General features: G+C 38.1%; 1 protein-coding gene across 8 annotated transcripts in view; it reads right to left on the bottom strand.

Moving 5' to 3' along the window:
• Zmynd11 (zinc finger MYND-type containing 11) overlaps positions 1 to 16,384 on the bottom strand; it is a 581,274-nt gene that overhangs the window by 30,071 nt on the left and 534,819 nt on the right. For 4 of the 8 annotated variants that reach the window (XM_029567473.1, XM_008841329.3, XM_029567468.1 and 1 more), the window contains 2 exons: positions 11,761 to 11,920; positions 101 to 262 (listed from right to left, as the gene is read on the bottom strand). In XM_029567473.1, coding sequence (XP_029423333.1) covers positions 101 to 262; positions 11,761 to 11,920 — 322 coding nt within the window. Of the gene's footprint in view, positions 1 to 100; positions 263 to 3,128; positions 3,174 to 11,760; positions 11,921 to 16,384 lie in introns of all 8 variants that reach the window. The other 4 variants (XM_029567470.1, XM_029567471.1, XM_029567474.1 and 1 more) reach the window with 2 other exon arrangements.

The raw sequence follows: 16,384 nt of genomic DNA, 5'->3' as shown, positions 1-16,384 counted from the left end.
TTCATTGTTCACCTGCGAGACCACCTGGAATATCTTTGTCAGGCTCTCACTTGTTCATTCCAACCCTCTGACCAGCACATGAAAGCTCATAGGTACTCACCCTGCAAACTGGGCACTGCCAGTGACTACTGCTGTCTCTAAGCCTGAACTCATCAGACAAACACTTGGAATGATACACACGAAAACACAGGTCACATATCAACACCTCTCCAGGCAAATGGCATTCAAAACAATACCAGTCATGATTTTCTGTTTCCCAGTCCTACAAAAAATACAAAATAATTTCGTATGACAGTTTGTCAGTATCGTCAACGACTAAGAACAAAATTGAAACTAAAGTCCATCACAAGTTAAGCATTATAAACAATTTTAGACATTTAATATGTTAAAACAAAAGGGAAAATACCTAGAAATTTACTTCTTTAAGACTTGAATTCTCTCCTAAGTAGTAGCAATACTCAGAAATATCTTAAAGTGATCTGACAGCAAACAACTGCAAAATGAAATACATCCAAAGCCAACCCCAGGTCTATTATCTTTCATTTAAAAACAGAATCTAGGGAATAGTAAGCTGAGTACCCCAAACCAACCTGTAGCTCAGCATTTCAAATAGACAAACCTGTGTTCTGTTCTGCATTTAAATTACTTAATTAGAACCTGATACACTGTGGGAACACAGAGAGCAGCAGTGAATGGTGATGCTCTATTCTTGGCGCTCATCCACTGTACTGATGCTACTGAAAATACCATTAATCAGCAGTCCATGCTCTGATAGGCTGCCAAATTTTCAGGATCTGTTGAATTTGGGAAAATAAACTGAAATGAAACTAAAGACTTTTGTCACACTGTTCAAAGGAGAAACGAAAAGGAAGCAGGCTCACTTGCTGAGGTGGCTGCTCCTAGAAATAAAAGAACAGGACTGCAGGCACACAGGCCCTCGGCATGTTCTTAATTGTGACATCTTTGTATAGCCAGGACCATTTATGTATAAACAGGAAAGGGTTAGTTATTCTCTTAGTTTTAGGATTCATTCTTTATAAATATTACTTTTAGCTTCTCCTAAAATAAACTTAAGAGTGAGGGGTCAACTCCTGACTTTCTTTTGTAAGTGTGGAAACCAAACAAACCAAGGGAAAATCCACAGTTAACAAAATCAAGGCCATGTCCAGTGGAGATCCTGACACCCTACACTTGGGCTCTGCCATCACTGCCCGTGTGTGTGTGTGTGTATGTGTGTGTGTGTGTGTGTGTGTGTGTGATGTTTTTGGTTTGTTTGTTGTTATTTTGAGACAAGGTCTCACTATGGAGACTGAAACTTGCTACGCAGATCACGATGGCCTTAACTCAGAGTTCCACCTGCCTCTGTTTCCTCCAGGCCGGGATTAAAGGCGTGCGCCACCATGCCCAGTTCATTGCTCTCTTTTTATATATTATCCACTCTTTCCAAGGTTGAGTAGCTTTCCTCCTCATTTTCTGAAATGTTAACAGTCTAAAAAAAAAAACGGGGCTCTATTTAGTACTCAATATGCAGTGACTACCTTGACCGCCACTCAGTTAAAAGCATAGAGAGTCCAAACAGAAGTCTTCCAACCCACATCCGGAGCCAGGGCTAGGACAGAGCAGCAAAATCTGCAGAAATGTGAACGTTCTGGTTTACTTTTCATTAAGAAACTGATAGTCTTTATTGACTAGAACAACAGAGAAAAAGGACAATGTTTTGTTCTTTGCTGAAGCTGTATAAATACCTGCAAACTCATTTTGATGGCGTGATTTCACTAGAGCCACAACCACAACATTAATTTTACATAAAACCGTAAAAATAAAGAAAATCTACACTATCATGTTTGATCCATTGGCAGCACCAAGACGTGTATGTGGTGCTCAGCTGAATGAAGATGACAGACAGCATCTCCATTTCACATAGCTCATATGCGTATACATTGTGAATCAGGTATTTCAATTTTCATATCCAAAATTTTCTAACAAATTACATTTCAGAACTTTGTTCTGTTTTTAATTAAAGAGCTTGTTCTAAGTTTTAAACAAAGTACTTAAGGTTATTCTCCTTACAAATGTTTAGGACTACCTTACAGGGCATTAATGGCTTGTGTATATGACAAATTATTAACAACAGAAACTGGCATCCTCTACCATTCAGCTTTTCCATATCAACTCATCTCCATGTGACAGTTCACATGGTGGTTACTAGGATGGTTAAAGAAGGGAAGGAAGACCAAACACCAGCCTCTCCATTTACCACCTTCCTCTTTCCATCCCTCTCCCCCTCTCCCTATGAAATGGACATGAAAACGTATCTACCTCTGATGGGGTACTCAGATGAAGTACTTAACTCTGAATTTCTTTAACTAGCAAGTATAGGAATAAAACCACAATGTAAATGATGCAAACTGCAGAAAGTTTTGGATATATATGGTTTTGTTTGTTGTTTTTTTTGAGATAGGGTCTCAATGTGTAGCCCTGGGTGGTCTAGAACACACTAGGTAGAGCAGGCTACCCTTGAAGTCACAGAGATCTGCCTGCCTCTATCTCCTGAGTGCTGGGATTACAGGCATGCACCACCATGCCCAGTTTGGATACATGTTCTTAAAATGGCATATCATCTGTCACAAAAGAATGTATAGGTTGGGGAAGACTGTACTATTTACTCTTTTAATCATGGTAATAGTTGTTCATAATACATAAAACATGAAGTTCAAAAAGTCATTGTCTTTTTCTCTTTTTCTGAGGTATAAATGAGTCATGTTGACTATGAGCCAGGTTGTCAGTTTATTTTTCAATATTAGAAATCATTTGCACAATGATTCTGACTCACATAGTCACATACGCCAATATGCTAAGTTTCCATTTTCACTGGATCCCACCAGATGTCATCAGCTGCTCTGGACGCAGCCTGGTTAACGGCAAATAGGAAATGCCACTTCAGAACAAGAAAGCTTTGAGAAAGGAAACCCACTAACATAAATTTCAAAACCAGAAGGAGTATAAAGGTAAATATGGTTTCACAAACAGGTCTAGAGAGAGTTAGCTAGGCTAACCTAAAGTAAGAGAAATCTATCACAAAAAAAAGCAGAATTAAAGTAAAATAATGTAGTGCAAAATTAGTTCACCTTGTTTGGGGCTGCTGTCCTGAAGAAAGGCTGCACACTGTAGGCCTTTCAAAATAAAAACAAGATAATCTTGGTCTTTCTACCACAATTTTGCTCATATCAGGTAATACACAGGACTAAGGAGTTTCACACATGGTCAAGCGTCTGTTACTTGCTTTACAAACTTATACTATTTAGCAGATGAGATTAACTGAAGACTCTATGAATGCGATAATCACTAATGAAAAGACAGAAGCATGCAAACATAAGAGTTGTTACCAGCTGCAGAGGAAACCTCAACTCACAGGAAGGCTACAGACACACAGAGAATCTCTCTCTCTGGGAATTCACATGCCATGAAGCCTATGACCATGTCCAAAAAACAACCACTAACAAATAAATTCCATACCACCCCCACCTGTACAATACCACAAATGCATGTCTGATTGGTCTGAAACTGGTTGACACTGGACTTTTTTAAAAATTAGGGTGATAAGCTGGGCATGGTGGCGCATGCCTGTAGTCCCAGCACTTGGGAGGCAGAGGCAGGTGGATCTCTGTGAATTCAAGGCCAGCCTGGTCTACATAGTAAGTTCCAGGACAGCTGGGGCTACAGGGAGACTCTGCTTCAAAAAGACAAAAAAAAAAAAAAAAAAAAAAAAAAAAAAAAAAAAAAAAAAAATTAAGGTGATAAATGTGAGGGTGGTGAACTCAATACCTCACCACAGTATAAGATTTATACAGGCTGCCCTCAGAACCTAGTAGAAAAAGTTCCACCATCTGGCAGCAGCCTACAGATCTAAGTCTGTCATCCATAGAGCATTTGGGTAACACTGGAGCCAGACTGGTTCAAACCCTGGCCCTGGCACTCACAGCTGTGTAATCTTGGGCAGAATGCTTAGCTTCTCTGTGTGTCATTTTCTATTTGTAAAATGAACATAATGATAGTACCTAGTTTATTGAGTCTGGGTAAGAATCAACTGGGTTCATATGTATAGAGTACGTAGAGAGTGCCTGGAACAGCGCGAGTGCTCAGCAAATGTTAGCCATTGTTATTGCAATCATCCACTTAGTGCATAAAACTGGAACTGACCAAGCCACAAATGAAAAACATGCTTATAATCACCAGGAGTGCATTTCTTTTCCAATCATTTTAAAGTCATATCTGACTTTCACAACACTTCCATAAACTAGGCAGAGCAGGAAATATAATTCCAATTTAGGGATAGAAGGGAAGCATGGAAAGATATTTGATCATGAACCGAGGGAAGTGCTTTAAGAATTGTTAGAAAAGGTATTCCAAATTTTGATTGAGGCTCTTCAATAGTTCAAAGGCAATTTTAAGTTTTAAAGTTGTTTCCCATGTCTTGCGAAGCAGACACACGTTATACTACCAAGCATGTGTGGCCTGTGATGGTGTGCTTTAAAGTCATTTCCCATGTTTTAGTGAGCAGATGTACATTATATTACCACATATGTGAGGGAGGATGTGCTTTACTGTAGATACAGTATGAAATTAGTCGTCTAGAATTCTAGGTTTATTTTTATTCTGTTAACAAATTCAGTTAATCATTTAGATGTGAGAATTTTGTTGTTAAATATTTCCAGTGATTTAAAGTATTATTTTGGAAATAAAATGATTACATTTCCACATGAAATAAAATTTAGACAGAAAGGAGAAAGACCGAAACAAAAGGAAAACATGTACACACTCCACCAGTGCAAGCTGAACAGAGCAGCATGACCCAAAAACATTCTTTTAAACAAAATGGTAATTCTCTACCAAAGAGAGAGAATAATTTCTCACTGCCAGTATATCATGGCTTAAATTCACATAGAACTATAATATTATTGGTTTCTAGTTAATTAATAATCATCAGCATTTACTTAATACTTAAATTATTGTTTATATTTGGGGTTTTCTTTGTAACTGGGGTTAGAAATGAATATTTGGAAAAATATATAATTCTATGTTATTAATATAAAGATAATAAAATATATTTCACATTAAAAAACCCAACAATATTGAAAATATATCAAATTTAGCATTTAAGGTATTTAAAACAATGAACTAATAACAAATATAACCAAAAAAAGCAAAAAGTGCTGTTTTACAGATCTTGCTTCCTAGCCCCATGTAGCGGCTAGGAAGGGGAGGGAAGGGGTAGAGGCTAGGAAGGGAAGGGAAGGGAACGGAACGGAATGGAAGGGAAGGGGTAGGGGCTAGGGGTAGGGAAGAGGACTGCAGCATCGAGCCCAGCTTGAGCCTCGCGGCCCCTCAGCACTGTTCTCAAGAAGGAAGGCTTTCTTGCTGTGGCTTCAGGCAGGAACATTTCTGAGGAATACAGCCATTAATTCCACCTAATTTCTTATCTAACAGATGTGAACTCAGCTGAACTTCAAGAGAAAAACAAATCAAGACTTAAGTTTATCACTTTGAGTTGGGAAAAATATCAGTCTTGCTCCAGTAGACTTTGGGATTTCAGCCTACTTCTCACAAGCACAATATGGCAACCTCTTTAAGAAACCACAAAATACGTATTCCCATTAATTATGCTTTTTTGAAAAGGCCTAAAATAAATCAGAGACATTGAAAAATATAGAACGTCCCCTTTTTATTTGGAATGCTGCTCTTAGGCTTGAGAGCAGTCTGAAGTCCTGGTGTTAGGCAAGATTAATGTGAAAATACTCAGATTCAATCAGGACAGGGGTCACAGGCCAGTGATGTCTGCAGTTAGTCTGGACCCATTAGTAGCTAAACAAAAGGGGGAAATTATTTTCCTAAAACTGCAATCTGAGGCTCCTCAGCAGGCATGCTATTTTTATATTGACATTAACCATAAAAGAAACAAGGTTCCAAGTCCAAACTCAGCAGGTCTGTACAGGGAGGGGTAGTTTTATAAATAACATCTTTTAAAAAAGATTTTCAAGTTATCCTCAACACTGGCAAACAAATTATTGACTGTCAGATCAAAATCAATTGTCAAGTAATAGTGTAGTTCTGTTGTGGGAACTGTGTTCAATTGAAAATCACAGAATAAAACATAATAACTACCTACTTTCAAGATATGTATTTTGTATACGTTATCTGCAAATGATCCATAGCTCAAGTTTATTTATGTTCCTATATTATAATAAATATTTTGGCAAGACCTTTTCACCTTTAGAGAGCACTTTATGGATTAAGAGGTTAACTCATTATGAAACATAAAAATTCAATAAAAACATACAAAAAAGAAGTTAACTCCTGAGAAATTAACTTTTATCAATTACAAAGGTAACTAGTAAAACTCAAATTTCACTCAGCAAATGGAAAAACTCTGCCCAGGAAATGTAGCTCACGATTTTCAAGAACAAAGAGGATGAAATACCAGAAATATGCATTAAATAAGCCTCCCATCATGTATGCTTCTTTAGAGTAAGCAGATGATGAAGCATTCTAATGGGGGTATGCATTCATGTTTGTATGTATGTATTCATTTACAAATTTTGTAATACCGGATTGAACCTTCAGGCTCGTGCATGTTAGGGAAGCACTTGGTGTATCAAGAAAAGGTGTTGATACAGCACAGCACCAAATGTTCAGACATCGCAGTCGCTTCCATCCTGGTCTAATGCCTTCTACCAACAGAACTTCAGAAGTCACGAAACAATGTTTACAAGAATTATCTGGACCCTATCAGTGAATGTTAAGTGTTATGTCGTAGGTGTGTTTAGATGACTGCAAAATTTCACAGAAGTGTTTCCAGATACAGAAAGTTTGTCATTTAGAATATTGATTGGTGTGCATACTTTTGCTTATTGATTAATATGGAAGGAGACCATTAAAAAATTGGACTAGCCTCACTGCGGATGATTACTTTCTCACTCTTTCATCTCATATGAACACATATAAAACATGGGCATACATAAAATATCAGGAAGATGCTTATGCACTGCATAATTTTACCAAAGTTTCTCCAAAGGTATAAGCACTTACAGCGGGGGCTGCAAACTGAGTATAAGCTCAGCATCAAAAATGTATGACAATCTTTCCAGTTCAATAGAAGGAATTTTAGTGACACAAGGGGTTCTGCCTTTGGGTTATAACAGACAGTCTTCCCCAAGACAGACAAAATTACATCCTCATATATAGCAACTGAGTTTTTATTTCTTACATGATTGGCTGGACTTAACACAATGTTCAAGACATGCATGGCTTTCAATTGTTTGAAGTTTTTAAATATAAGCACTAGGAAAGAGGCAGGTAGGGGTGCAATATCAATATAATACACAAAACTCTGGCTTTTAAGCTCCATCAACCCTAACTTTGAGGGAGAAGGAACTATACTCGACTGCCTTCTCTTTCTCCACATAATGATGGGAGTTGGAGAGGAGCTGCAGAAGCCAACATCAGCTTATTTACAGTATCTCAGGAGACAGAACTTGTGAGACTTACCAAGAAGTAAGCTTGCTTACTCACTTCCTATTTTACAGCTATGCTTTTCAGAGGTAAAGGAAAAAGGAAGAAACACATTTTAAAATAACAGAACTGCCTTGGTAAAGCGTATCTATAACTCTGAATGAAGTATTTAGCATACATATTATAATTTACAAATTCAAGTTTTTAGGGTACCAAAATAACTGAAATTACGCACAGGTGTTGAAGCTCTACAGTCCCAAATGGCTAGTGTACAGAGCAGTCCCAGGCCACCATTAGAAATGGAGGTCCTTCTCTCCTTAGATCCTCTTGTGGTATGCTCTTTTTATTAGAGTACGACACTTTACTGTCATATTCTAGAAAACCTTTAAATAAATATGCAAATATACAATGCCTGTTGAGTTGAAGGGCATTTTCAAAGTTGTCAATTTGCAACTCCTATCTAATCTATATACACAGGCTACAAACTTAAATACATAAAGCTGGGAGTATGAAATGCTCCTATTGTGGCAGACCTCTGGGAGTGTCAGCAAGGCACGCAGACACCGTGGGCAGGAGGGGGTGCATCAGCCAAGAGGGTGAGCACTCACGAAGTTAGCTTCAGTATTTTATGCCTTATTAAGATCTAGTCTCTTAAAGGACAATCTTTCTAAAAAAAAAAAATTATTTATTATTTTTATTTTATATGTGTATGCGTGTATTGCCTGCATGTAGGCAAGTGCACCCATGTCGTGCAATGCCTGCGGAGGTCAGGATGGTTGTTAGCCTCTGTGTGGGTGCTGGAAGTCAAACCTAGGTCTTCTGCAAGAGCAGCCAGTGCTCTTAGTGGCTGGCCCATCTCTCCAGCCCCAATGCACCTCGATATTTTTTTTTTATTTTATCATTTTTATTTTATGTGTACGTGTGTATTGCCTGCATGTAGGTAAGTGCACCTGTGTAATGCAATGCCTGCAGAGGACAGAAGAGGCTGTTGGAACCCCTGGAGCTGGAGTTACGGACAGTTGCTAGCTGCCATGTGGGTGCTGGGATTCAAACCTGGGTCTTCTGCAAGAACAGCCAGTGTTCTTAACTGCTGAGCCATCTCTCCGGCCCCAAAGGACAATCTCTTTTACAAGACAAATATCTGAGGATATTGACTACAAAGTAAATACTCTAACAAGACTTTTTGTTTAAATGATTAATCAGAAATTGATGTGTTTCTGCTGTCTACACTTAGTTTAAACATTTCAAAGTTTAACTTTTAATCGCTAAACAATAATTATATGTTTATAGGGTATACTGTGATGTTTTAATACAGATATATTATAGAATAAAATCAAGGTAATTAACATATCCATTTAAAGTCCATCCTTTTAGCTATTTTTAAATATATACTATATTACTACTAACTAGTCCCCTTTCTGCCCAATAAATAGCTCATTATTAAGTATCCTTATTACTGGTTAAACACTTGCTTTAACTATATCTATGTATGCTTCATGGGCCTAATTTCATTTGGTCCTAAATCAAATGAAATAAACCTTTATATGCCCATATTACAGCTGAGGACAGAATCAGTGAGGTTTAGACACTTCAAGACTATGTAGCAAAGTCCCAGTTTATTTTAACATATAAGACTATGCCTCATCCTATACATTACTTTATTCTCGAGTCTTAAACATCTGTATATTTTATAATCTAAGCACAAATTTGATGTGCTTAGTTATATTACACATGTATATTAAGTACAAAATTGTTTGGGAGAGGCTAGAGAGATGGCTCAGTAGTTAAAAGCACTGGCTGCTCTTGCAGAGGACCTGGGTTTGGTTTTCAGCACCCACATGGCAGCTAACAACTGTCCAAAGCTCCACTTCCAAGGGTATCCAACACCTTCTTCTAACCTCCCCAAGCACTGCACGACACGGGCACACTTACATACATGCAGGCAATACACTTATAAAATTTTATTTTTAAATTTAAAAATTATTTGTGAATAAGAAATAATTTTAATAATTAACTCTAGTGTTAACTAGAGTTAAACATTTATCTTGGTTGTTTAATATGTTTGAAGATTCCATCTAGTAAAAAAGCTTCTTCTAACCTCCCCAAGCACTGCACGACACGGGCACACTTACATACATGCAGGCAATACACTTATAAAATTTTATTTTTAAATTTAAAAATTATTTGTGAATAAGAAATAATTTTAATAATTAACTCTAGTGTTAACTAGAGTTAAACATTTATCTTGGTTGTTTAATATGTTTGAAGATTCCATCTAGTAAAAAAGAACAGCCGGGCGTGGTGGCACATGCCTGTAGTCCCAGCACCCTTTAGGAACAGCAGATGTTGTAGGAGCATGCAGAGAGCTGGAAGAAGAGAGGAGGAGACATGGAGGAGATGCTGGAGTTTGCCATTTCAGAAATGGATCTGCCTAAAAAAAAAAAAAAAAAAAAAAAAAAAAAAAAAAAGAACAAGGTAATATTTTAAATACGTACAAAAAAAGGAACATGTAAAAATAAAAAATATATTATCTAATATTGTGGAAAAACATAATAAACTAATTAACTGCTTGATGAATTAAAGGAATCTCGGTTTATGGAGAAAAAAAGTATAAAAATCACACACCTGAAGGGGAAATCACTTTCATGAGAAAATGTATATACAATCCACAACCGAAATCCTGTGTGGCAGGCTGCATTTCTTATTAGTCAGATGAATCTTGGGAATTGTCTGCAGTCTTCTACACTAAATCTCTAGGTGTCCCAGTGGCTTGGGAGAAGGTGCTCCCGTCTATCTGGACCGCTGAGTTGGGAGTTATGCTGTGTTCTGTTCTGGCACCAAAGGTGTTTTGACGGCAACAGAGCTTTGTGCTTCTGCAGAGAACAGGATGGCAGTTCCGACAGGAACGTTCCTGCATTTCTTTCTGTTTATTGATTTTTTTTGAGACAGGATCTCCCTGTGACCCCTGCTGGACTGGAACTCGCTATTTAGACCAGGCTGGCCGCTATGTCACCTCCATGGAACTCTGCCTGCCTCTGCTGACACTGAAGGCATGTGACACTACCACACCCGGCTTCCTATGTTTCTTTTCCAGAACACTTCCAGTGCATACACTAAATCATACTGGTGCAATTAATGATCCTTTTCTTTCATGCTTTCTAAAACATGCATTTTCCTTACTGAGGCTTTGATACACAAATAAAATGGGTAAAACTGTCAGGCCTGAGCAATCTGCTTACATTTAGAACTTATCAGGCTCAGTGCTGGGAGTCTATAACATGGCATCAGGCTCCAGGCTGGCATGTCTGTGGCTTGCCCATCATGTCGTCAGAAAAAGAAATCAAGTCAAATTTTCCGGAGAATATGTTTTGCAATGAACGAATTTTTAAGATTTTATGTGATTTTGATTATTTTAGATTTTAGAGAACTCTTAATAAAACACTCAAGATACCCAATTACTAAATCCAAAAATTTGTAATATCTATTTTACTTGAAATGTCATCTTAAAAGATGTTTTTATAAAAACTAAGACGTGTCCAATTAACTTATTAAAATATCAAAAAATGATGGGAAAATGGAAACACTACACATGGAATCGGTCTTGGTGTAAGGAAACTGTACCTGTCTCTGCCTCTCAGACTGAATTGTGTACGGAAAGAAAAGGGAAACACCTCTCCTCAACGGAGCAGCGCAGCTGAGAGTGGCTCAAAGCAGAGAATCGACTTCTGTCTGTCTGGCTTGGCTTCTGTTCCAGGCCCAGAACCTTCAGTAGTCACTGACCAACGCAGACTACGGCCAGGACTCCCACATCTGGGACCTTGTGCTCTGTACCAAAACCCCACCTCAAGGGTGGCTTGGGGTTTGATGCCTTCCAACCTGAGTGGACGGCTTTCCTAAGCAAGGCACCCTTCCACGTGTCTCCACAGTAAGCATGTTGTCCTGCATCGAAATGTTATCTAACTAACATGAACTGAAGGAAACATCAGGAGTGCCATGAATTATATGCACATTATTTATTTTTGTTTTTTCAGACTCAACATAACAAACAGAAAAGCAGGCTCTTTGTAAAAGTTATCTTCTAAAGAATCATAAGGAAAGTATCAATACAGAGCCTTAATGTTAATAAAAATGTTAAAATGAAAAGTGTTAAATTTCTAGCAATACGAATCTCTATAGTTATATCTCCATAATGCTTTTTAAAAACACACCAAAGTCCAAATCTCTGAATTCATCAAGTAAAATTATACTTACAATCTCATCTCCTGGCAACCAATATCCTTCTTGTTCAATACCAGCTTTTGACCCCTTGCAGCCCACTGTTAGCGTTTCGACAATAAGACCATCTTTCACAGCTAAGCTCAGCTGACGGGTGGTCTCTTTGGGATGCATACCGTGGACTCGAGACATATACCTGAACGCAGAGGAAACACAAGTTTAGAAAGTCCTTAGTACTAACAACTAAAAAGGAGTAAAGGCAAGAAAAGGAAGACCACTGGTTTCTCTTACAATTACTTGTATTTATGGGGGGGGGAGTGACTCCTGAGTCCTTAACCCTCAACTATCATGTGTTCTAAACCTAAGTTCTATTCTGTTTATTTCCAACAATATTGTTCAAAATAGTCCCAAATGTAATCACTGGAGAGATTTTGGTCAAAATATCATAAAGTTTTAGCCTCTGGAACAACTGCTCCTTTCATTCTGCAGATTTTAAAGCAAGATTTTTATAATCATCAATTGTGGGCTTTAGAACTATGAAAGCATCCTGCAATGCTTTCATTCAGAACTCAGGAAATGACACTAGAGAATATGAAGTGCTGTGACTGGCTGCTACCATGTAAGAAAATGGGTGCACCCTGTCATCAGTCAGGCAAACATGTACACACAATGTCCACTGACTTACAGATCATGGTATTTTAAAATAAAAACATAAACACCTGAACTACTTCAAACATGCCCTGGCCCACAGAGCATGCAGGTCCCAGCAACCACACCGGTCACACTCACTCAACACCTGCCGTGTGTGCCTTAGGCTATCTGTCTTCTAGCTAGGTTTTAAAAGCTTTATTACAGCTTTTATTTAAAACTAAGTATTACAAGCGAATCTCGTCTATTTCCATTTATTTCTAAAACTGAACATTTTGCTTTCCAGTAAACTAGTGGTCTGCAAGGAGCCCTCTACAAATCCACATAAAAACAGACCACGAAGCAGGCTTGGTGATGCATTCCTGTAACCTCACCCACCACTCAGGAGGCAGCAGGATTTTGAATTTAAGGTCACCCTGGACTACACTGGCTCCACAGCAATTATGAGGCTAGCCTGGGGTACATAATGAGACCCTGCCTCAAAACAAAAATAAAAACAAAACAAAATCATATTACAAGACAAATCACACTGGCCACAGACTTCTCCAGGGAAACACTCATATAAAACAAGAGAATAACAGGGCTAGGCCAAGAAATAAGAATTTGATGTTGTGATTTTGAAAATAGAAAGATTCAGCACTGAAGGACCTTCTTAATTCAGAAGGTGAATTTTAGTCCCTTTACTGGAGGGAGCACAGCTATGTCTTCAGTACTGGGAAGATGGTGGCTTTTTGGTTTAGGGATGGTCCAGTTTTAGAAATTCCCTACTTTTTCTGTCACACACACAATTAACTGAAGGGCTAAGACTGGAAGAAACATGGAAACTAGGGTTAGAGAGCAGAACAGAATGTCACTGACACTGACAAGCAGAGCACTCAGGAGGAAGAGGGTGGGGAGAAGTCTAGTCATTCTAATTTCCCACATTCTCAGTCAAAAGATATTAAAAACTATCTTAAAATTTATTTAAAGGCAAGACTTAGAACCAAAAAGAAGTTTCCAAACTATCATACAAAACACAACATGTAGTGAAACACAAAACAGAAGAAACAGCAATGACAGAAAGTACACTGGACAGGACAAGGAGACGCAAAGCAAACAAGTTGAAGAGCCCCTCAGAAGCAAATGAGCTCCCAGGAGTGCAATGCATAGGGCTGGGCCCAGAGCCCAGAGAAGACAGCAGAACACCACGAATGGTCACAGTGCAGAACCCGGGAGAAAGAAAGGAAGCCCTGACAAAAACAGAGAATTCTGAGGCCTTAATTCACTTCTCTGAGTTCACACATAGACAACATCTGAAATACATGAAAATATCTGGGCAAAAAAAAATATCTGGGCTCATCTACTCAAAAAATATCTTCACTAGGTCCATGAGACCAACTGCAAATGGCCACAAAGATGACCTTAATAGATATCCAAAACTGATTTAAGCCTTTACTGGTCATAATGAAGTTAAAACAGATAAAGCGACAAAATTAAAAAACTCTCATAACCACCACTGAATCAAAAAAGCCACCTACCAGTGAAAGAGATCTAAGTTAGATGAAAATGCCAACGCAGTGCTAGTTAGAAAAACAAAACTTGCAGGAATAACAAATACTAACCCAGTAGCTGTTTCTTGGGAAAAAATAAGAGCTGTTATCACTGGTTAATCTAATCGACAGTGAAGATCCAAAACAGAGTCATGCTATTGAGCCTATCTGCAGGAACAGCCACAAGCAAAAAGGAGACTGCAACAGTCCTAAGCAGCCATCTTGTTCAGATCTGTACAAAATACAAGATAAATGCTATGGTTTTCTAGTAAGACATAAGTGACCAAAACTTGGTCACTTGCTCTCTTAAAAAAATCAGTTTCTAAAAATACAAAGAGGAGTCTGGCAAAAAGCTTCCCTAGAAAACCAGCAGCCAAGGACACAGTTATGAGATAATTGTCCCACACTTCATGACCAGGTTTTCCTTCAGACCACACAATAAAGGAAATAGGGCCCTGGCATTACAGATAACAAAACCTTACAAAATAGCAAGAAGAGTAAAAGCCAGTGTCCCAAAGAAAACTCAGGCACAATTCCCAAGCATTTGAACAGACTGTCTAATATTAATTGTTAAGGAACATTAATACATAAACATAATTCAAATACCAAAGCAAACACTATAAGCAAATGTTTGGTTAAACTTAATACTGAGAAGTCTAAATACAAAATTCACCTCATTAATAGATTAAAAGTGAAACAATCACTAAAAATGTGATACAAAGTCAGCACCCAGATCCTCAATTAAACAGGAATGAGCAGGTACCTCCTTAATAGGATCGGTAATATTCAAAGATATCTGCTGTCTTCTCTCTTTTTGAACACTTTACCGAAATAATAAGTAACACAGTTGAAAAGACACAAAAGCCAACAAAGAGTCAATGTCATTTCAAATCACACATTTAGAAACCTAAAAATTCAGCTCACATATTTTTAAATAATTTCATAAATTCTTTTGGGGTATAAATGAAGATACCAAAATTGTAAGCATTTATATACCAACATCAGATAATTTGTCACTCTTTAGTTAATTGGGTAGGTGTTATAATTTGACCTAAATGCCCTGTGCATGCTAAGCACATGCTCCACCAATGATCTAAACCCTAGTGCAAGACTGTGAAGCTGAAAAGATTAGGGAGTTGTGGTGACACACACCTGAAATTTAGAAAGGGTGAGCCAAACATGAACTAAATAAAAGTCTGAATCAAGAAAATTTTGAAATGCAATGGAAATCCTTGATGAGGATAGTAATAAAAGCAGCATTCAAATCACTAGTAGAAAGGCTGATTATTAACGAACGCACAGCACTGGAGCATCTGGGGGAGACAAAGCCCTGTGTTAGTCTGTCCCCCAAAACAAATCCTGAATAAATGAGGTTTAAATGTCAAAACCAAAAGCACAAATGATTCCAAGGGAAGGACTGGAGACTTCCTCACTGCAGTGTGACAGACCTTGGAAGCATGACTAGCAGCCGGAAGTGACGTGACTACTGCACACATTGCCCCAAACTGGCACTTTCAACAGAAGGAAAAACACAGTAACTTCAGTTAAAAGACAACAGACAAGCTGAGAAATGCAATTACAATATGCATCCCCAAAGACCTAATGAGACCTACATATTAGGAAGAATCCAGTACACAGAGTTGAACCTCCCTTTACAAAGGTGTTTCTTTCTCAGTTTTGTGACTTTCCCGATTTTACACATATATGAGAGGTCTTGGGGAAAGGATCCAAGTCTGAATAGGAAATTCTTTTGTTTCATATGCATGTGGCCTGAAAGTAAGTGCGATGTCAGCAGCAGTTGGTACACCTGTGCTCTGACTAGTGCCCATCACAGATCACATATGTCATTTTCCATCTTTATACTTAGATTGCATCAAAAAATATGAAGAAACAATCTTTTAGTTTAGAAAAGGTCATTTACTTTATATGTTCTTTTCTTGCTGGTGTCTGTTGGTACATATTGAGCAACTTCTTACTAGGTGGGATTGTCTTGCTGTAGTTTATTGAATTTATCTGACTGAGCTACTATATTAGAACTTCTAATAAAATGTATACCTTGGGTCGCAATGGTGCCTTATTCTGGAGTTCAGGGAACCCTTAAACCAGCCACCATTAAGCACAGCACCTGAAGATGGGTGGAGTGGCTTCCAGGACCCACAGCCCTCTATTGAGACCTTTCTTCTCTACTTCCAGGCTCTATCTTATTATTCCCTGACACCTTTTTTTACCCATGGGCTTTCACCACACAGATGGGTTTTCTAAGCCACTGCACCCTCGACAGCTTTAGAGCACAGACTAAGAAACACACTAAGAGTTTTACTTTTTCCTCAGAAATGCCAGACTAGGTTCAACTTTCTTAGTAAAACAATAAATGATATTTTCTAGTCACTGGCCTCTCTATGCCTTAACTAGATGAAATACTCAGGTTTTCCTACTCTTCTTTTTTAATTCTTATCTTCTTTAAAAAGTAAAAAGTAAATCCA

Source organism: Nannospalax galili, unplaced genomic scaffold (assembly GCF_000622305.1).
Source record: "Nannospalax galili isolate Female #2095 unplaced genomic scaffold, S.galili_v1.0 scaffold399, whole genome shotgun sequence".
Taxonomy (NCBI): Eukaryota; Metazoa; Chordata; class Mammalia; order Rodentia; family Spalacidae; genus Nannospalax; species Nannospalax galili.
The sequence above is the reverse complement of the archived record's forward strand: the minus strand, read 5'-3'. Positions and strand labels throughout refer to the sequence as shown.